The sequence below is a fragment of the Planococcus citri genome, chromosome 4, assembly GCF_950023065.1.
Source record: "Planococcus citri chromosome 4, ihPlaCitr1.1, whole genome shotgun sequence".
Lineage (NCBI taxonomy): Eukaryota > Metazoa > Arthropoda > Insecta > Hemiptera > Pseudococcidae > Planococcus > Planococcus citri.
In genome coordinates, this window is record NC_088680.1 from 72015322 (window position 1) to 72035859 (window position 20538).

Consider the following 20538-nt stretch of genomic DNA (forward strand, 5'->3'; position numbering starts at 1 on the left):
CGATTTGATGTCAATTATTTTTCAAACTAATTTTCACGATGGAAATAAGTTGATGAGAAAAAAAAATGTACAAAAACAAATAATTTATTCGCTTAGAAATTACGAATGGTAGAAAACAAATACAATTTATACTCGATAGAGAAACATGGAAGCTAATTACACAGGAACTCTTAATAATACTGACGGAGACGTTAATACCGGTATTAACTACCTTGGCCAAATTCGAAAGAATATCCACTGCCGAAACTATGCGGTCCCTTGTTTTCTTCTTCAGGTTCGTAATGTACTCTCGAAATTGGAGCAGATTGAGGGTAAATTTCAGCGCTGCTGTCTTCGTGTACCCTGTATACGCTTTTGAAATTTGGGTTTATTTTTCCTCTGTATTGAGAATAGCTACCAGTGGGACCAAAGTCGAAATCTTCCGTTTCGTCGGAAGCTGCAGCCGGAGCATTGTAATTGAACAACGGACCCGAGTATCGGCTTTGCGGACCGCCTGTATAAGGTACGGCTTGTTGTTGACTAGCTGCTGGCACTACAGGAGCTCGAGGAATATGATCTCCTTGTAAGATTTTAAATCCGTCTTTGCCTGCGCTATACTTTACTGAGATCGTTTCACCATTCGGATCTACGTAAGAGTAAGCTCCGGTTCGAGTACCATCCGGGCTTATGGTTTCACCCTGTTTGATGCCGTTATCACCGGCGAAGGCGAAATTGAATCCTCCGTCTTCGGATAAAGCTTGTTTATGCATCAAGATTACAGGTAATTTTTGTTTGGCTTGGTATCCATCCGAATATCGAGATTGTTCCGAGTATTTGGCGTCGGCTACGCTGTAGAATGCAGCTACAGTACCGAAGGTTAAGAAAATCTGTAAATATGGATAAAATATAAGTAGGTAAATGCGTAACTTATTTAGTGAACGAGAATGATATACTACGTTAGTATATAATAATAATACGAGTATGCTGAATAGATGGGGTGTTTCCAGTTAGGATTTAGGTAAATGAGACTGAAGTGTAAAAGTAGTGAAGTCTACCTTCGATTTTTGATACCTAAGCAGTCTTTTACGGAGAGACCTTCGTTAATTCATTCGCCTCTTCCCCAGTGATTTCATGCAGTGGAATACTGAAATGATCTTGCAATGGGGAAAGGAAATAAGTAGTTCCGTGGCAAAATTATTTGATGTAAAAATATTATTGCTCGACGATTCCAACTTGAACGAGAAATCGTTTCTTATGGTAAATGCATTGTCATCTCTAATCATGAAAAAAAATGAAAATCAAAAATTGAATTTTATTCATTGATTGAGCTCAAGTTTAGAAGGTTCAAGGGCAGGTTCTCGGGTCAATGAATGCAACCGAATGCAATGACTCATTGACCCTGACAGACAAGCCGGTAAGGGTGTAAGGGTATAGGGGGTGCAGATTCAATGCAGCACTGACTCATCTGATGTCGTTCGGTTCAGGTTTGGCTTACCAAAGTGACTCATCAGTATTCGGCGTGGTATGTATGAAGCTAGTTAAATTCGGTTCATTTATTCTTCATTGTTCGAATTTGCCGTTAGATAATCATTGAACTTGAATGTCGCGTAGTTCATAGTTGTAAAATCAAGGACAATTTGTTTTTGAAATAATTTTACCGTTTCAGAATTTCGTTGCCAAAATCGCGTTTGTTTCGATTGCGTTACTAATTCAACGTTTGAAATGGTTTGCTTTTCGACGATGAAATGAAAATGGAGCCAGTAAGTCGACATTTGGACAAATTTATTGAAGATTGATTGAAGAAGCATCGATGGTAACGTTACGTGCGACTCAACAGCCGACACCGTATCGTAGAAGACGTAAGTATTTCCACATCCGTCATCCGGCAACCGAAGCGTCGACTTGGTAAAATGAATAATGGAAAGCAAATTCAATGGAACAATGTATAGATCTCGGATACCGTACCGATTAATGACCTTATCAATATTTGTACCTACAATTTACATAAAAGCCGCAAAAACTATTTATGTACTATGTGTATGTACCTACGAGTAAGTATGGTATAGCTCGTACCTAGCGAGAAAAATGACCAACACGTAGCAGGCGTCATTTGATTACTTCATAAGAAATAATTCGGCATTACGTTGTCACATTGACGTGCTATATATGTAGGTAAAGTAGCTATCTATATTTGAAACGACCATATAGCTGTTTATTTGATATTATATTTTTTCGTCATACTTTATAATAAACGGCAAATTGGTGCTGATGATAGCGAGTTGATATAGTTAGTACGACAATGTTAGACAACGTGCTCGTATTGTACCTGCTACCTGGGCTGTATACTATTTATAATAACAAATTTTGACAGAGTTCACGAGGCCGCTATTAGATACTATTGCGATATCGTCTGGTATACCTTTACCTTACTTATTGCATTCTACCATATAACATTTACACTTATATCTACTCGGTATCGAGTCGGTACATTGTTCACATTGAATTGCTGGTCACCAAGAAGAGTTCGGTGGCTTTATCAACCTATATTCTGTCATCCGTAAAACGCACTATGGAAAACCGCAACAGAATTTTGCGTGGGGTGTTAAGGTACCTCTACCTAGCTATGTACCTACGAAAATGTATGCTAATGCAGCGATGGATAACTTTGCGGTTTCGCATTCACAAATTTTTCATCTGTAAAATCGCTATTCGCTACCGACGTTCATCGTTCATCGAGAGTAGGTACTTAGTACCTAGGGGTGAATTTGGAATAAAGAAAATTCTCAAATTTGGATTTTTTTCGCACAAGTGATGTTAATTAGTGCATCTTGCTAATTGCGTGGGTATCGATCGCGATCGAGCGAAAAATATCTTTTAATTATTGCGTTCAAATAGCACAACGATTGACACACTGCACGGTGCACATCAAATGTACCGTGAAAAGTCAACGAAATGTGTAAGAATTTTTAATATTAACAGATGAGAATTTATTATAGGTAGGTAGAGGTACTCGTGTGGGTATTATGTAATTCATCTGTTGCAAACTTATGTGTACATTATTTAGAGCATTTGCTGCGGTTTTATTATTTTCTCGATTGATCTCAAGGTACCTAGACCTACTAGAACATATTATCATTGTTTGGTGCTAATTCGTATGTTTTTTGCTTGTTTGTTTCAGAGCTAACGGTAAGTGAATGGGGTTTGGTGATGGAACGAGCGATATTAGTCGTTGAGAAATGATTTTATAACCACAAAGAACTGCAGGATGCATTCATCCCTCGATATCGATACTATCGTGAATTATGCACTCGAGTATGCATATAATTTAAACGTACATATTGCGTAGCCTATACATTACTTACTAACCTATCGTTTCTGTGTAGATAGATATGTGTGTTGGATTTCATGAATGAATACCTACGATGGTCTAGTAATGAATGATACGACACTGTTTTGCAATTTAGTATGGTTGGAGATAATCAAACGCACTAGTTATTGTTTTCGATACATGTGTGGTTTCAATATTATCGATGAGATAATATTTTTTTATTTTAGTCCACGCATAAACTGGAAATGAATCTTTAATAACCCAACATACAATTTCTTTGAAGTAAATTGGTATAGGTAGACGTAGATAAGAATATTGTGATTTTATCTCACGTCACCAACCTAACTTTGACAGGGTGTCATTGAATCAAATCTACAATCGGAAGCCTATATCGAAGTGATTCAGAACTTTTTCAATTTTAAATTTTAAAAGTTTTGATTGAATCTAATTCGATCAACCCGTTAAAATTTTTTTGCCCAAATCAGGATTTATTCTTCTTGTTTTGTTGTTTTCTAATTTAGTCATTTTTATTATATTTTACTCATTTACCCGCCCTTATTTATTAATTTTTTTTGAAAAGAGGAGTATCATTTTTATAAATTACACAATTGAAGTCTGATTTTCATGATTTCGTTTCTAATTAAGTATAGTGCTGAAAATTTAATCATGTTCTTTTCATATTGGTTGTTCGGTAGTGGATTTATGTGCTTAAAACTGATCTAAGTATTTACTAAAGTAAGCCACGTAAGTAGGTACATAGATACTATATACTTACCTAGTTTTCAAAAATATCGAGATAAATTTTATAATTACCATCATCCAATGTGGAAAATTGATTTAAAAATTATGGATGTTGGTAATAAGATATCCGAAGAAAACTTGTGCTTTTTTTGTTGTTTTTTTTCAATTATGTGATTTTTGTTTCAATTTAGTGAATTTTAATATTTAGTATTCCTTGTCGTTAGATAGGTATCAAATTTTTGAATTTTTAAAATTTTTTTACGTTTTAACGCATTAAAAAAACGATTTTATGGTGTACCTACCTATGTACATATTTCTGGTTTATTTCCAACTTTTGAATTTCTCTGGTAAGGCAGTTGAATGCAAAACTTGAATTTTTTCCCCAAGTTCAAGTAAGTATAGGTATTGAGAAAGTAAATTTGTTGAATCATTCTAACGTAAAATCCGAGTACGTATGTAATTTTAATTCTGTGATAATTTCAGGTGCTCAAATAACTATTGCATCGCGTTCGAATTAAAAAAAAAAAAAAGCTGAAAAGAAAAGCGCTAGAAGTAAGAAAAACGGCACCAACCTGTTTGTACAATTCCATCTCGTTATGCAGAAGAATTCAAACTGGAATCGAACGTAGGCAAAATACGACGCTGTAAAACTAATCAGTCTTCACTTCATATTTTTTAAATGGAGGAAAAAAGGGCACTGACGGGATGATAGAATTTCCGCGATATTTTATAGTGATTTGGCGAGGGGGTAGGTTAGCTAGTCGCGTACACCCGCACCACACGGCAACACCTTTCTCTTTCTCGAACGCTATGCATATTGCCTATGTATTGGCAGTGGAGTGGCGGTTGGCGGATGTCAATGGTGATGGCGATGGCGATGGTGGTGCCCAGCCCCAGTCCAAGTCCATTGTGCACGTGCTTGTCATTGATACGCGGCGCGATTTGTTCGTCTTCAACGGCGCGGCGGCGGCAAAATGGCGAAAAAGAGCTATCAGCTATTCCCCTGAAACGGTGCATTTTCGTAATCGCAATCGCTGTAGATACTCGCTACCGTCACGATCGCTGGATTAAAATGCACGCGTATTTTTCGTTGTGTCAGCTATACGAGTAGGTAGGTAGGTGGGTATCTATGCAGCAGCTGCGCTCGCCTTAACAAAACGCTAAAACTCAAAAGCGTGTTTCCTTAATTGCTAATCCGAGCTGAATACCGTGTAAGTAATTGTTCATTGTCAACCGTTCAACGTGGAAATTTTCCTTTGCAGTAGTCGTATTGCTCCATTTGGGAGTTTTTTTGTTTTGTAATTTTTCTTTTCGAATCGCGGATTGTTCTGATTTCGTAAATGTCTCCATCGTGCTGCACCGTCCAAGTATGCTATTGCTATTGCGAAGTCAAATGTCCTTCAGATAGCAAATGAAGCTGTGTAGATCTGGAGTATTTCTCGGAATTGGATTTTATTGCGTTATTGTATCGGATTTCGGTTATTCCATTTATACGCTATTAGTACTCGTGTTTTATTATTTTGTTGGTTGGTATCGAAGATGACGCCAACATCGACGATGTGCGATTCCTATTCGTCAAATACCGAATACGAGTATCTAACAATAAATTAGCCGTGTCACCGTGATTCGTTCGAAACACCCTTATCTATCGGAAGAAAATCCCTATGGTTCAGATTAGTTCACTGAAGGTTTGGAGGTACTTTTTTGTCAAGAATGTACTACGGCTAGTCGGGCTAGTTGGCATGGGAAATTTTGAAAATTATTTTTGAAAGGCTCTAGTCTAGTAATATGGTCATATGGCTTTTTTTTCAGAAGAGAAGCTCTCGAGGTGCCCGTACTCTATTTTAACGAAACCGCGATTTTAGGAAGAAGAGCACGGTCTGAAATCTGAAATTTCCATAGCCTAAAATTCAGTTGCCCTAATTAACTTTGCGATTTTTGGCAAATTTTTGAAAATTCGAAATTGGCTGTTTCCGGCGATTTACGTTTTGATTTTCGTTTGTCCCTTCTCCCTACCTATTGCTCATTTCATTTAATAGTAGAAATGATAGAGATTATTCAGTCAAAAATACTTCTTTAAATTTACTTATTTATTTAAAGTTTACAAAATTAGTAACGCTTTTGTGAGCGATTTTTTGTACATAATTTTTTCCAATTATAAGAACTTGAATACCTCTATACCTACGTAAGTCTTTGAGCATTAGGTAAGTACCTATGTATTAATTTAGTAAACTTTTGTGATTTTTTTCTTTCGACTGTTTCAGGCATGTTGAGTGCGTGAATCATTTTGAGTTACTTCGTTGAATGTTATCGATGTCAGTTCAAGCTTTTTGAGATTTCTTGCGCGATACCCGATATGAATATTCCTTATTGCTTGATTTCAGCTTCTGAAAATGATACGAAGAAAAAATTATGGAATTTTTTACGACGCGACGAAACACGTTGTTTGAGGCTCGTCAAAAAACAGCAAAACTTCAATTCTCTCCTCCTCCCTCGCCTGCAAAATACCGGTAGGATTGAAAAGAACCTACTTGGCCGAGCTAATCCGTTCATCTACTGATTCAAGCCACTGGTAAAATGCTTGTTCTGCTTCGTATAATCTCTCGGCAATGCGTTGAGTGCGTGCTTCTATTTTCAATGTCGACTCGAATCTGAAAACAACAGACGGTGATAGCCTGTCACGTCGCGGCCGTTGTTAAGTTTGCCTAATTATTAAAACTCAAATACGAATAGGTTCCAATGGTACCCAATAGACCCGTTCGCGTACGAGTGTTGTGTGAATTATAGTGGGTGTCTAAGCATTGTTTTTCTATGCAAAAGTTGTCCCGGTGAACCCTCACACAACGAAAGAAAAAACGCTTCGACTACGAAATATTAGTTAAATTCACGCTGTACCCGTACGCTTATTAAAACCGAATATCTCACCATGAACGGGTCTATTAGGTACGGATGCACTTATGTATAGTGAAAGTGATGTACTCGTACGTCTCTACATATGCTAACGTACTTTTGCTCATTTCGGGTCTTTTTCATCTGTTGTAATTTATTTTGCTTCCAAGCATTGAAGGAAGTGAGGGCTTCTCTTTCTTTTTCCATTTTATCGTGATTTGCTTTTTCTTTATTTTCTTTTTCTCGTTTTCTCTGCGATTCGACTTTTTTCTTCAAGTCTTCGTTAACTTTATTCTTCCACGCTTGATAAGCCTTCGACAAAAGTATAAGTCAATGTACATATTGGTTGGTACCAAAAAGTTTCAAAAAACCCGCGGTAGATATAGGTTAGGTAATAGGTATGTACTTACTTTTTCGGCTTCGATTTTTTTACGTTGTTTTTCTTCGTTTTCGCGTTCTTTTTGCTCTTTCCACTGGTGTCTTTTTTTCTCGAGTTGTTCGTTTTTGGCAGTTCTCCATTTTACGTATTCGTCTTCAGAGTTTTTTGGGATGAATCTAGAATAACAAATTGGAATTGGATTAAAAAGAGCGTAGGTCGCTCGTAGTGGTACAAAATAGTTTCATTAAGAAATATTGACTAAGTTCAGGAAAAATTGCATATATCAATGTGCCGTATGGCTTCCCGTCTGACTTCTTGAGGTCATTGACCCGTGTGTCTGGACTCAATGTCGCTGACCTACCGCGGCAGTACAGGGTGCCCAGAAATATCGAGCACCCCTAAAAAAGTTTTCTACTAAAATACTTTGGTTGGTCACAGTGAATGATAATAATGATAGCACATTAGCACATGATTGGTTGTTGGACTGGAGAGATAACATTCCACCAATCATAGGCATCTATTTCACATTGCCAACCTACATTTTTAATGAAAAATTTTCTTTGGGGTGCTCGATATTTCTGGGCACCCTGTATAACCTCATTCTAAGGTCGTCTGTCTACCTATTTGGTCTCATAAGATCATTGACCCGTCTGTCTGTCTGTCTGTCTGTCTGTCTGTGTGTCTGTGTGCTTGATCTTTTAATGTCATTGACTCGTCAATATGACTTCCTAAGGTCGTCCGTCTACTTACTTGTCGGCCTTCTTAGCAATTTAGTCATTAGTATTTTTCAATTTTTCAAAAGTCTACCGTACCTACCTTCTTGCGGAACTCCTATTAGACGTACTCGTATTCGCAGTATCTGATTTAGTCGGCGAGTTCTTGCTTTTCGTCTTTTTTTTCATCCATTCTTGATAAGACATTTCAGCTTTCAGCTTTTGTTCGCATCTCATCTGGAAAAAAATGAAAATACATTTCTGGATAGGTGATTGTTTTTTTTAAACCTTTGTTGCGATGAAAAAGTTCAGAGTGATTTTCTACTATGTACTTGTTCAAATTCCCTACGCATTTGTTCGTTCTTCAACTCGGCTTCCCTGCGTTGCCTTTTGCGTTCCTGCATTTTATTGAAATACCACCTTTCATACACTGCTTGAGCTAGAAAGGAGCGATTGCTCGGATCTGGACAAATTATACGCAGCGCAGATATGAATGAATCGTGGAATCTACATACTTAAATATATGGATCATGGGATGGGAGGAGGCTAAAAGAGAGTTGTAGACTATGGTACTCACCGGAAACATTTGTCCTTTCCAAGTCATTCGTCAAGGCGTCCTGTATGTCTTCTAGCGATATAGTGCTGCTCGTAATTCTGGTAGTAATTTTCGGTTTCACTTTTCTAAAATACCAACAGCGAAAGTATTAGCGAGGGCAGAATGGAATGGAACCATCCGTGCGATCCTTTATTGTTTTCAAAAGTCGTTAGGTTAGGTAATTTTTAAAGGATTTGAAAATGTTTACTTGGTGTTTGGTACTTTGCGATTCGGCAATGATTCTACTCGTATACTCTCTTGGGAGCTGGTATCGATTCCGAGTAATTTCATGCACCTTTGAAAATCCACCAATTCGTACCTTTTCGCTTCGCAAGTTGTTTTTTTATTGCATCTGTCATCGGGCCAACCTTTGGAACTACCCTCGTTCAACGACCAATGAGACTGGCTGTAGTTATTATTCAAATTCCTTCAACGGCAATGATATCGTTAGAACGATGCACTTGGCTATACGTATGACGTACCCAATTACCCATGTACCTAGTACCTACTTAATCTGTTGATGCGCTTGAAATGCCAATTCTTACCTGAATCCGAATGACGAATAAGTTCTGTACAATCGTTTTTTATTGAAATGCTCGCTCTGCGATCGCGATCTAATGGTACGCGTATTATTGCAACAACAACGACACTTGCTGGCTGCGGCGGCGCTGTCGATTCGTTTCTTCACCGTCGATGGCGATGGCGATGGCGATGATGATAGCGGTGGCGATTTCGTCATTTGTCGGTGGCGTGGGTGTGAATCGGCGACGTCTGCGTCTGCAACCGCCATTGAGGTTGAGGTGCATTTAAGAGAATCTCGTCGATCGTTGTGGTTCTTACAGTTGATCGAATTCGAATCCGAATCCATCGATACGTAATGCACATTTTAGAGCGGAAAGCACGCGCTTCCTACGCGCGAATGCTGTAACATTAATTCTAGCGCAAAGACGCGTGCTCTGAACGACTGAAACAATGCCCGTTAGACGCTAATGCTTCGTGTACATAAGTCAACATTGTATTGTCATGGTGACCGTGTTGTGTTTTGCCTTTCAAGTTTCAAGTTTGATGGATGAATTCACGATGGGTTGATAAAGGTTGATTGGTTGCGGGATTGTTATTCTGCAGGCACCGCGGCTCATGAGTACGGAGACTTTTTGTTCTTTGGGGATGATGATAGAGAATTTGAAAATTTAACCAGGAAAATTGTAGACTATTTGAAATATTCTCATTTCCTTTCTTTTTCTAATTTTGACGGGTGGAGTGGGTGATGTATCTTTTGACGTGCTCTCTTGATTTAGTTCTATGCCTGTCTCAATTCTCAAAATAAAATTTTTCAAATTGGGGCACCTCCCTTTTCAGTCTTTTTCTTAACTTTTTTCATTTTTCTGTTTCTGAAAACAACGAAATCTCTCGGAAGTACATACGTCTTTGATTTGAATGGCATCGCAATTTTTGGAAAGAGCAAGATCTCAAACCTCCATAACCAACATTAACACAGCTACCTAAATTGATTTTTCGATTTTTTACGAATTTTTAAAATTCTAAATTGACCTTTTTTGACGATTTTTGGTAAAAAAATTTAAATTATTTAGTAAAAAATTATGGAAATTAGTCCTGAAACTAATATCAGCTCGCCCAAACCAAAATTAACCCCTGGTGTGATTTTTGATTTCTTCAGAATTTTAAAATTTCTGCAGAAGGCGTGAAAACTAATTTGCGCGCCTTAAAGTTGAGTTATGGCCTATTCTCGACCTATTTAATGAATTCATTCGAGTTGAGAATGCTGGTCACAAAAACGTAGTCGAGTTGTTCTACTGGAAATCGACTCAAATGCGGATAAACCTTTTTAAACCAATTTCACCTTTTGGAGAAATTATGAAATTCTGGAAGAATCGAAAATCCCGTTGGAAGCTTTAAAATGACGAAATTCGGTTTGAGCGTATGTATATTGGTTACTAGATAATTTTCATCATTTTTACTAAATAAGTACTGTACTCGTTTTTTTTTTTTGAAAAAGCATACTTAAATCGCTGAAAATGGTTACTTTTTAATTTTTCAAAAATTCACCAAAAACCGAGGAAATAATTTAGGTAGGTTGCTACAATTTTGGATGCAAGAGTTTCGAGCAATGCTCTTCTCAAAAATAGTAGTCTTGTTCCTATCGAAGGAGGGGGGGGGGGACTTCGAGAGGTTTCATATTTCTTGATTTTTTTTTTATTTTGTTAGAAAGTCATACCTACGTGGAAAGAAAAGTAGGTGGATATGAAAATTACGATGATATTATTTCCACGTTGGAAAGTAGATACGAAGGTATGCCTATGTATGATATCGAAGGGGCAAATCACGTTTCTAAAAAGTTGCCCAAGTTGAAACCATGAAACCCATTTTTACCGCTGGTAGGGTTGAGGGGGGTCAAGTAGATGAGATGGAGAAGAAAATATGAATACGATAGTCGAAATGTCGAAAATGAAAGCAAGTGACTAACTGGTGACTTCTGGTGAATCTTGGTGAGTGATTCACCAGAAGTCACCAGAATATGTTGAAAAGTCATATTTCATACCCTGGTGACTTTTTGGTGAAAGAACTGGCCTTATTTGTGCGATTTTGTAAACCTGGTGACTTCTGGTGAATCTTGGTGAGTGATTCACCAAAAGTCACCAGAATTTACCAGAACGTTGAAAAGTCACATTTCATACCCTGGTGACTTTTTGGTGAAAGAAGACAGTGGCCTTTTTTGAGCGATATTGTAAACCTGGTGACTTCTGGTGAATCTTGGTGAGTGATTCACCAGAATTCACCAGAACTCCAGAACATTGAAAAGTCATATTTCATACCCTGTTGTTGTTTTGCTTAAAATAAATAATAATACATCCTACTCGTAATTATTATTGTGAAAATAATTTTGAAACGCAGTACGCAGTTGCATTGAGCTTGAGCATGTCTTAAAATTGAAGTTAACGGAAATCCAAAAAATGCTGGTAGGTACTTCGTTGTAAACGAAACAATTTTATTTTATTCTACATTCGCAAGAATTTTGATTTAAATAATCAAATCAAGAGCATAAAAAAGTTTTCGTCGACGTTGGAACTTGGAAGTAAAATAAAATTAAAAACTGAAAATGGAAAATTTTCAAAAATTGAAATTTAGTTTTAAAAAAATACAAAAAAAAAAACAAAAATTAATCGTTTGTATTGTTTTTGATGTTTTTGTTTTATTTTATTTCAATTTTCAACTTTAAAAAAAATCATAAATGAAGTATTATTGATTTATTGCTAATTTTAATTTTAAAAATATAGGTAGTTTAGTGAATGAAAGGTTCCACTTTGTCATTGGGTCCCACTTTAAATAGCACTTTATTATACGTTTAAATTTTTTAAGGGTCATTATTTATTAAATCATGAATCAATTATCAATTTTTGATTTGTTTTTGTATATTTTTTCTTTTTTAATTTTTTCAAGAATGAAATTTTTTATTGAGTGATTGATTGATCATTGAATGAATGATTGATCGATTCAGACTGTACCGTATCAGATTCTTCACCACTGATCCCGAATTCCCGATTCTGATTATTTCAGGATTACGGATTAGGAATAAAATCGGCACCCGTACCCGAAACTCGTACACGAAAACGAAACGTTCGAAGCTTTCTATCCGTCCCGGATCCGTAACGGTAACGGCGACGGTCAGTTGGTCACGAATCCGGAATCACGACCATCCAGATTTTTGTGTTTGTTTTGTTTCGATTGATTGTGATTACGATCTGCGATAATGATGGATTGAGTTGAGATAATTAACTATCGCGATCAGTTTAATCGAGTTTTTAATTAAGAGATACAACATTCTCCGTTCTTTTCTAATGCGGTAGTTGCCATTTTTCGGGTAGAATAGACGAAAAAATTTGACAAGATGAACGCCGGCGATGACAACAGTTGGAGGACGAACACATTGAGATTGGATATAGTGAAAAGATTGTTGGTATATTATTTTCCTCACATAACTGATTTAAGTTTTACGTACGACTCTGATCGTTATTCTTGTTTCAATTAAATAGCGAAGAAGCTGTACAGAAATCCGGCGTGTCGATGGCTAAAAGTTGTATGGACATAGAAAACCACATATTTCAAAACACCAAGACCAAAGTAAGTTTTGGCGAGAGAAACATGCCTAGCATGATGTAAATGTTTCAACTAAACTGGCAACGTTACGTTTGTTTTACATTTTAAAGGAAGATTACTTGAACAAAGCTTCTATAATGATAACTCGGATTGGACAAATGAGTACGTACCGATCGCTAACTGATACGAATTTGATATACCGCGATTATCGTAACAATTTTACTTATTTAGACCCAAATGCTCGAGCTGGGGTGGCCGGTGGTCAACCGATGCAGTCAGCAACGCCGACGCTGCAAGATCCGATGCACGCGTTGAAAGCGATGACTCACTCGAACACCGGTGCTAATCAAACGATGAATTTAATGCCACCGCAACAGCATCAAGGCAATCCGCAATTGAACGCCTCTAATTGTTAGTACACTACATAGCTCTTTTTGATTACGTTAACGTCTGTCTTGCTATTTTACACGATATTCGATATTTTGGTTAAAATATGAATGGTACTTTTTTGAACCTCAGTGCTGCAAACGTTGAACCATCAGAGACCTCAGTTACAAAATATAAGACCGCCGATGCAAGTAAGAAGGTCACTCGAGAAAAGTCGTTTTATTACTTATTTCATATTTTTTCTACCAATGTCGAAACGATTTACAGCCTGGTATAATGGGTCAAATGGGACAGATGCCGCAACAAAATCAAATTCCAGCCTCTGGTATTCCGATGAATACTCAGATGAACGTTGCGATGGCAGCGCAGATGGGTGCGTCCGTACCTAACGTAATGCCCCAGCAAATGGTCGGTACCGGTTCGCCCGCTGGCTCCATGGTTGCCTCGCAATTGAATCCTTCTATGATGAATGGTCCATTACCTGGTCATATGGGTAATGTGATGAACCCAGCAATCGGTCAGCAAATGCCGCCATCTCCTATGCAGCCCAGTCAGATGAACGTTCCGTCACAAATGAGCCATTTAGGCGCCACCAGAAAGGTACTTGTACTGTTTTCGCTGAAAAATTCTCGTTCACTGTGGACTCTAATTCGAGGATTATTCGTTAGGTGATTCCCGATGGAATGGTGATGTCTGGCCAAGGAAATGTGGCGTACGGTCAACCTCGATGCCAAGTGCCCGGTCAGTTTATACGCCAGAATACCCCTTCTCCGCAAGCGTCACCAGTTTCAATCAACTCGGCGTACGTAAACGAACGAAATCACTTTTTAGTAGTGTAGTAAACTCAAACTGCCAAGTTACGACGAGTTTTTGTTTTGCTTTTCTCCGTTGATAGGATGGTGCCTTCGCCGGCTTCGGTACCTTCGCCATTAGGCGGTAGTATGGTGGGTGGAATGATGAGACCAACGGGTAGCAGTTATCGAATGTCCGGTATGGCTCCGTCGCCGAATAGTAACGTCACGTTGAACACGCCGCTTAATATTCAATCGCAACCTACTCCGAGTCCATGTAATAGCGAGGAACAAGCATACAGAGATAAAATCAAGCAACTCAGTCGTTTCATCGAACCGCTTAGAAGAACGATTTCTCGTCATGGGAACGGAGGTATGTAGAAAATATGCGTTCGCCTTGGTTTTCGCCTCGGTTATGTCTGAATATCCGCAATACTACTCTCATCTCTTTTCCAATACCGCTCGACAGATAGCGAAAAAATGAAAAAATTGCTGGAAATTTTAACCTCGCCCGGTCAACGAATAACCATGGAAGCTTTACTCAAGTGTGAAGTTGTTTTGGAAAAAATGGACATGAAAACGGATGTGAGTATTTCAATCGAGTTGCATCGTGTTACATATGATGTACCAAGAGCCTTGTTAATGTTTTAAAAAAAACACAAATAATAATAGTAACATTGTTCTATCGTTCTATGTGTATAATTCAGCGACCAGAAACACAACAAAAAGAACAACACCCTTTGATTGAAGCTATCACCGCATCTTTACGTAGTCCAAATCCGAATCACACTTTGCATAGGACCTTCGAACCGATTATGAGCGCATTGAATGGCAAATCATTGAAGTTGGTATCGTTTGCGATTAAAATCATTCGGCGGATCTTGAGCAAAATTTTTTCACTCTCCTTTTTGAAAATATTTTACTTTCTTTTAAAAATCAAATACATATCTTGTATAAAAATTTGAGATTTTGTCAGAAAAAAAAGAGTACATTTTCAAGATCCGTCTTTTACATAGTATGTAAGTAATCGTGCGTAAAATAGAAGATTTAATGTCGCGACTGTATTTAGAAACTTACCGAGAGCTTTGAAAAGGAAACGCGTCGATGAATGTACCTCCGACATTCCAGAAGTGCTACAAGGTGAAGTTGCTCGCTTGGATAATCGGTTCAAAGTGAGTACATTTTCAAGTCGCATTCGAAGATCTACGTACGTTTATCAATATTGAACAGATTCACGGCCTAATTCGTTTTCGTAGGTGTCTCTCGATCCGGTTCACCATAACGGTTCGAAATCGGTGCATTTAACATGTTGGTTAGACGATAAACATTCGCCTTGTATACCACCAGTCCAAATCACTATACCTGACGATTATCCGGCTAGTTCGCCCAAATGTAATATGTCCAATTACGAATACGGGGCTTCGAAATTCTTGCGAATGATTCAAGACGCTCTACAAGCCAGAATATCGAAGCTTTCGGCCAAGTTCACAGTTTCACAGCTGCTAGATACGTGGGAGATGAGCGTCCGAGAGACTTGTTCCGCTGATCGATTGTCGTCCGATGTTGGTAAAACAACGTCGTTGCTTATTAGTTCGTAAATTATGCATTTTATTCGCTTAAATATTTTATTTTACGTAGATCGTGAATAATTGTGCAGGATTACTCTTTTATTTTACAATCCTTTGTACTTGTACGTATTTGGAATTTTTTTTTGTTTTATTATTTTTTCAAGAAGACCAAGTTGTCAAGAATTTAATATCGTTCAGTTTTGTTGGTGACTTTTTGAAACAGCTTGTTCTTAAGACGATTGCTGACAATTTTCTTTTCAAAAAAAATATACGTAATTGTGAAAATTTTCAGAACTGCGATGTTTTTTTCACGTATCAAGTGATGAAGTTCAAATTGGTTGCTAAAAACTGCTCTTTGGGGCCAAGAAGCAACAACAATTTTAAATGAAAAGGTTGTAGAAGATGGCCGGTGGGAATAGTGATCGCAAAATTACGAGTTAGCGCTGTTGTAGCATCAAATACTCGCTAACAAGTCGTCAGTACTTTTCTGATTCTCGGTTAATAAATAATGACTCGAACAAATCAGCGTTAAGGGAAAAAAACGTTTATTTAGCAAAAGAAAGGCATAACGTGGAATATTTACACAGTATTTATACTACACATAACGTCAGAAGACGCGGGGCATTTCAACTACGTACACATTCATTCTCAAAATGACGCAATACAGTAGAGAGAAACATCATACAAAAACTTACATTACGTATTTATTATAATCGGTATAAAACTACTATTACTACGGTCGTCCTAAATACTCTCTTAACAAAGTACACATAAATATCTCGGAATGAGAGCTTCTCCCCACTAAAAAATCAGCGACAGATTCCCCATCTGCGACCACAACGAGCTGACAACGTAAAAAAAAAACAAATACGTTAATTCGAACATCGAACCGAATCTATGAATTAGAAATGCGTTGGTTTGTAAATTTATAAATTAGTTTTGTTTCTCTTCTTTTTTGGCCTGTTCTTCGGAAGTACCACTGCTACTGCTACTGCTACTGCTGTCGCTGCTACCAGAGGAACCTTCTCTTTCGGCTGCCATCTGTAACACATCGCAAATCGGGGTAATTACAGTTTTCAAACATCGAGAAAACAGACAAAAACCATAATTTTTACTTCATACCTTTCTGTAGGCGATTTCGAATAATTTCAAAGACGATTGTTGCAATTCACTAGTCGCTTTACGCACTTGTTCGGGATCGGCTTCTTCTTTGTTGGAAATAACGTTCTTTAATTCGTCGATGAGTTTGGATAATTTTTCGGTCTGAAATGAAAAATAAATATCATTCCAACTTTAGTCGCTCAGCGCTGAAACGAAATTATTCGTCGCTAACGTACGCAAACAAAAGCTCAGATTTGGTCGTCCACATATTGAAAATTAAAATTTCACTTCGGAGACGAAAAATAATCTTAACATCATGGCTAAATACGTACGAATACGAAATCGAAATATATAAATTATAAACGCATCGCTATTATAATACACATGCAAAACAGAAGCTCAGATTTGGTAGTCCACAGATTGAAACTTTCATTTCGGAGACGAAAAATAATCTTAACATCATAGCTAAGCTATTAGCTAACCATCTGCAAATGCGAACGACAATGCACAAAATTTATTCGATACGTACTTCTTCTTGAGGTAATTGAGACTGGTATTCGACCATTTTGGTTTCGGTATCGTGAATAATTCCTTCAGCTTGGTTAATGGCTTCTACTCTTTCTTTCTTGACTTTATCTTGTTGAGAATATTCTTCTGCTCTCTTGACCATGTTTTCAATTTCATCTTTGCTGAGACCACCGGAAGACCTAATAACAACTACGACACGAAGACAATGAAAAGATTAGATTACGACGTGAGAGCGATTAAAACACTTTGACCTCTGAAAAGTGAGAACTTACTTTGCTGTTCTTTACCGGTACCCTTATCACGAGCGGATACGTGAACAATACCGTTGGCATCGATATCGAATGTTACTTCGATCTGAGGAACTCCTCTGGGTGCTGGCGGAATACCGACCAACGTGAATTGTCCTAATAATTTATTATCGCTAGCCATTTCACGTTCACCTTGGCAAACTTTGATTTCAACCTGAGTTTGTCCGTCGGCAGCGGTTGAAAATACCTACGTACGAAAATCGAAATTACGCGTTACAATGACGATTGAAGCAAATTTTCCTCGCAAAATTCGGACTTACTTGACTTTTCTTGGTAGGAATGGTGGTATTTCTCGATATCAATCTCGTAAATACACCACCTAATGTTTCAATACCCAACGATAGCGGAGTAACATCTAATAACAGAACGTCGGTAACGTCGCCGGCTAAAACACCTCCTTGAACAGCTGCGCCGACAGCTACCGCTTCGTCAGGATTCACAGCTCGACTAGGTGGTTTGCCGAAGATCTCTTGAACGGTAGATTGTACCTAAACAAGAAAAAATAAGCGATTGTAGAGCGAATAATTCACGAGGATTCGGAAACAAGTTCCCAAAATTTATTACCTTCGGCATTCTGGTCATACCACCGACCAACAAAACTTCGCCGATATCAGACTTGTTTACTTCAGCGTCTTGCAAAGCTTTCTGGCACGGAGCTATGGTTTTCTTGATTAATTCTCCGACTAGTTGTTCGAATTTCGCTCTCGTCAACTGGAAATTAATTTCAATGAGTGGACCTACATTTTTGATAAAATTATGTACATCGTATTCGACATCGAAAGTCGTAATATTACTTTCAAATTCATGTGTTTCGGTCCAGACGCGTCGACTGTCAGATAAGGTAAATTAATGTCGGTTTGAAGAGAAGACGATAATTCAATTTTAGCTTTTTCAGCAGCTTCCTTCAATCGTTGCATAGCCATTTGATCTTTGGTGACATCGAATCCTTGCTAAAAGTGAAAAATGACACCGCATAAACGCGAGAATACCTTTGATTAAGATAAACAAATATGGCGATGCCACTAAAAACACTCACGTCGCGTTTCAATTCGGATACAAAATAGTTGACCAAGTGATTATCGAAATCTTCACCACCCAAGAACGTATCACCATTGGTAGATTTCACTTCGAAAACTCCTTTCTGGATTTCTAACACAGATACGTCAAAAGTACCACCGCCAAGATCATAAACAGCGATACTGCAGTAGAAAAAAAATAGTTTCAAATTACAAACAAATTAGGTACATAAAACAAAACTTAGGAGAGAAATTCAGTTACTCACACTTTATCGTCAGTCTTATCCATTCCGTAAGCCAACGCGGCTGCGGTAGGTTCATTGATGACTCGCAGGACATTCAATCCAGCGATTTGACCAGCATCTTTCGTAGCTTGTCTCTGAGAATCATTGAAATAGGCCGGCACAGTGATGACTGCGTTTTTAACCGGCGTATTCAAATACGCTTCGGCGGTTTCTTTCATTTTCGTTAGAACAAAAGCTCCTATCTGACTGGGAGAGTACATTTTTCCATCAGCGCTTTCTACCCAGGCGTCGCCGTTGGATGATTTCACAATTTTGTAAGATACATTTTTCCTGCAATTCGTAACTCGTGTAAAACAAAGAATTTGAAAATATGACTGATGAAAGGCGAGGTTTGAACTTACATATCTTTTTTGACTTCAGCATCTTCGAAACGTCTACCAATCAAACGCTTAGTAGCATAAAACGTGTTAGAGGCATTGGTCACAGCTTGTCTCTTAGCTGGAGTACCGACCAACCTTTCACCATCTATACAGGTACGAACATGTTAGAAATTTGAAACAAATTAACTGAGATTACGACCATAAAAAAGCGGTTAATTCATCATACCTTTACTGAATGCAACGACTGAGGGAGTGGTACGAGATCCTTCGGTATTTTCGATAACCTTAGCTTGTTTTCCTTCCATAACAGCGACACAGGAATTGGTGGTACCAAGATCGATACCAATGACTGCTCCTTTAACGCCTTCGGATCTGAAATGAAATGAAAGTAATGTAGATTACTCTCTGAATAAAGTATTATTTCATGAGAAATATTCGTAATACTTACTTGAAACGATTAAAAGAAGCATTGTAATTTTTGAGTGATAACGATGGAGTTGATGCGCCAGACTACAACACAATACAGAAAAGTTGCATCAGAAAATGATCGTACCATATAATGCATAATACAAGTAATATTCTTCGTTTGACAACCGTATTAAAGAAATATTCGTGGGGTTATACATTCTTGCTAGTGCTGTATCACAATTACTTGAAGGTCAACGAACGACTTACTACCCCTTTAAGAATCGACATCAAAGCTTTACTTTTCGAAAATCGTATAAGAACTTTCTCGAATAATTCTAGGATAATATACTTCCACTTGAAATACCCCAACTCGACGAGAAAGTTATACTTGTAGAAAATTCTTGTGCCTATCTGATAACACATGGCATTTCGAAACTTGATATCACCGACTTCATCTTTCGATGAAAATTACAAAAAATGTACGATCGGTACGCGAATAAATATAACCTCGACTCAAAATCTGATGAGTGTATGGTGTAAATTTGGTATTAAATGTTTAACCGGCTCAATATTCCAACATCTAACGCATTATCAATTATGTACTTACTTTCCGCAACAATGTGCTAAAGTGCTGCACATGCAATTTATTGGAAATGGACGATGTTTCTAAAGATTTCCTGACCAGCAACATTTCGCACGAATTTTTCAATTTAAATTTGACACAAAAAATTGCAATAATCACGAATACACCGTTCGATTAACAAAAATTGTTGGTATGATGAAATACTCGCAATGTCCTCGCAATCAAATGAGAAAATGAATGAATATGAAATGAACGATCGAATTTTACGGAAAGTACTAGAACCACCTCAACCCATACCCATCAAAAAACGTGTTTCTTTCGGTAGTTACTTACTCGCTACGTTGCCAACTTGCTCTTGAACAAAATTGTCCCGGTGCTTCCGGTCATGTTCCGGTAAGCGTGAGTGCGGGCAGTACAGCATGGTTTCGGATTAGGATATTCTTACGTTATTCGGATCCGGTCATCCGGTTCCGGTGTGCCAGT

General features: G+C 37.8%; 4 protein-coding genes across 7 annotated transcripts; 1 reads left to right on the forward strand and 3 right to left on the reverse strand.

The window, feature by feature from the left end:
• Nucleotides 1–68: 68 nt before the first annotated feature.
• Nucleotides 69–4843, reverse strand: LOC135843010 (uncharacterized). Of its 2 annotated transcripts, none has more exons than XM_065360730.1 (2): nucleotides 4621–4843; nucleotides 69–866 (listed from the first exon to the last, which is right to left on the reverse strand). In XM_065360730.1, exons 1-2 carry the CDS (start codon nucleotides 4636–4638, stop codon nucleotides 204–206), a joined length of 681 nt encoding a protein of 226 aa, XP_065216802.1. In that variant the 5' UTR covers nucleotides 4639–4843; the 3' UTR covers nucleotides 69–203. The 2 variants fall into 2 exon arrangements, with proteins under 2 accessions (XP_065216802.1, XP_065216803.1); XM_065360731.1 differs by lacking the exon at nucleotides 4621–4843 and adding an exon at nucleotides 1035–1167.
• Nucleotides 4844–6120: 1277 nt separating this feature from the next.
• Nucleotides 6121–9724, reverse strand: LOC135843007 (reticulocyte-binding protein homolog 2a-like). Of its 2 annotated transcripts, none has more exons than XM_065360726.1 (9): nucleotides 9170–9724; nucleotides 8833–9051; nucleotides 8607–8710; nucleotides 8362–8492; nucleotides 8133–8266; nucleotides 7348–7492; nucleotides 7056–7249; nucleotides 6580–6699; nucleotides 6121–6435 (listed from the first exon to the last, which is right to left on the reverse strand). In XM_065360726.1, exons 1-9 carry the CDS (start codon nucleotides 9490–9492, stop codon nucleotides 6429–6431), a joined length of 1377 nt encoding a protein of 458 aa, XP_065216798.1. In that variant the 5' UTR covers nucleotides 9493–9724; the 3' UTR covers nucleotides 6121–6428. The 2 variants fall into 2 exon arrangements, with proteins under 2 accessions (XP_065216798.1, XP_065216796.1); XM_065360724.1 differs by having other exon boundaries at nucleotides 6580–6723.
• Nucleotides 9725–12363: 2639 nt separating this feature from the next.
• On the forward strand, nucleotides 12364–15780 carry LOC135843003 (mediator of RNA polymerase II transcription subunit 15-like). Of its 2 annotated transcripts, none has more exons than XM_065360721.1 (12): nucleotides 12364–12600; nucleotides 12677–12764; nucleotides 12851–12902; nucleotides 12972–13151; nucleotides 13260–13318; nucleotides 13395–13727; nucleotides 13796–13929; nucleotides 14023–14291; nucleotides 14388–14503; nucleotides 14626–14762; nucleotides 14988–15090; nucleotides 15175–15780. In XM_065360721.1, the coding sequence occupies exons 2-12, from the start codon at nucleotides 12708–12710 to the stop codon at nucleotides 15514–15516; spliced, it is 1782 nt and encodes a 593-aa protein (XP_065216793.1). In that variant the 5' UTR covers nucleotides 12364–12600; nucleotides 12677–12707; the 3' UTR covers nucleotides 15517–15780. The 2 variants fall into 2 exon arrangements, with proteins under 2 accessions (XP_065216793.1, XP_065216792.1); XM_065360720.1 differs by having other exon boundaries at nucleotides 12364–12596.
• A 234-nt stretch (nucleotides 15781–16014) lies between these two features.
• On the reverse strand, nucleotides 16015–20339 carry Hsc70-5 (Heat shock protein 70 cognate 5). Its single transcript, XM_065360719.1, has 13 exons — nucleotides 20080–20339; nucleotides 19513–19574; nucleotides 19291–19436; nucleotides 19086–19209; nucleotides 18706–19014; nucleotides 18460–18622; nucleotides 18218–18373; nucleotides 17988–18134; nucleotides 17684–17911; nucleotides 17388–17610; nucleotides 17117–17304; nucleotides 16609–16749; nucleotides 16015–16527 (listed from the first exon to the last, which is right to left on the reverse strand). The coding sequence occupies exons 1-13, from the start codon at nucleotides 20161–20163 to the stop codon at nucleotides 16420–16422; spliced, it is 2079 nt and encodes a 692-aa protein (XP_065216791.1). The 5' UTR covers nucleotides 20164–20339; the 3' UTR covers nucleotides 16015–16419.
• Between the last annotated feature and the right edge of the window lie 199 nt (nucleotides 20340–20538).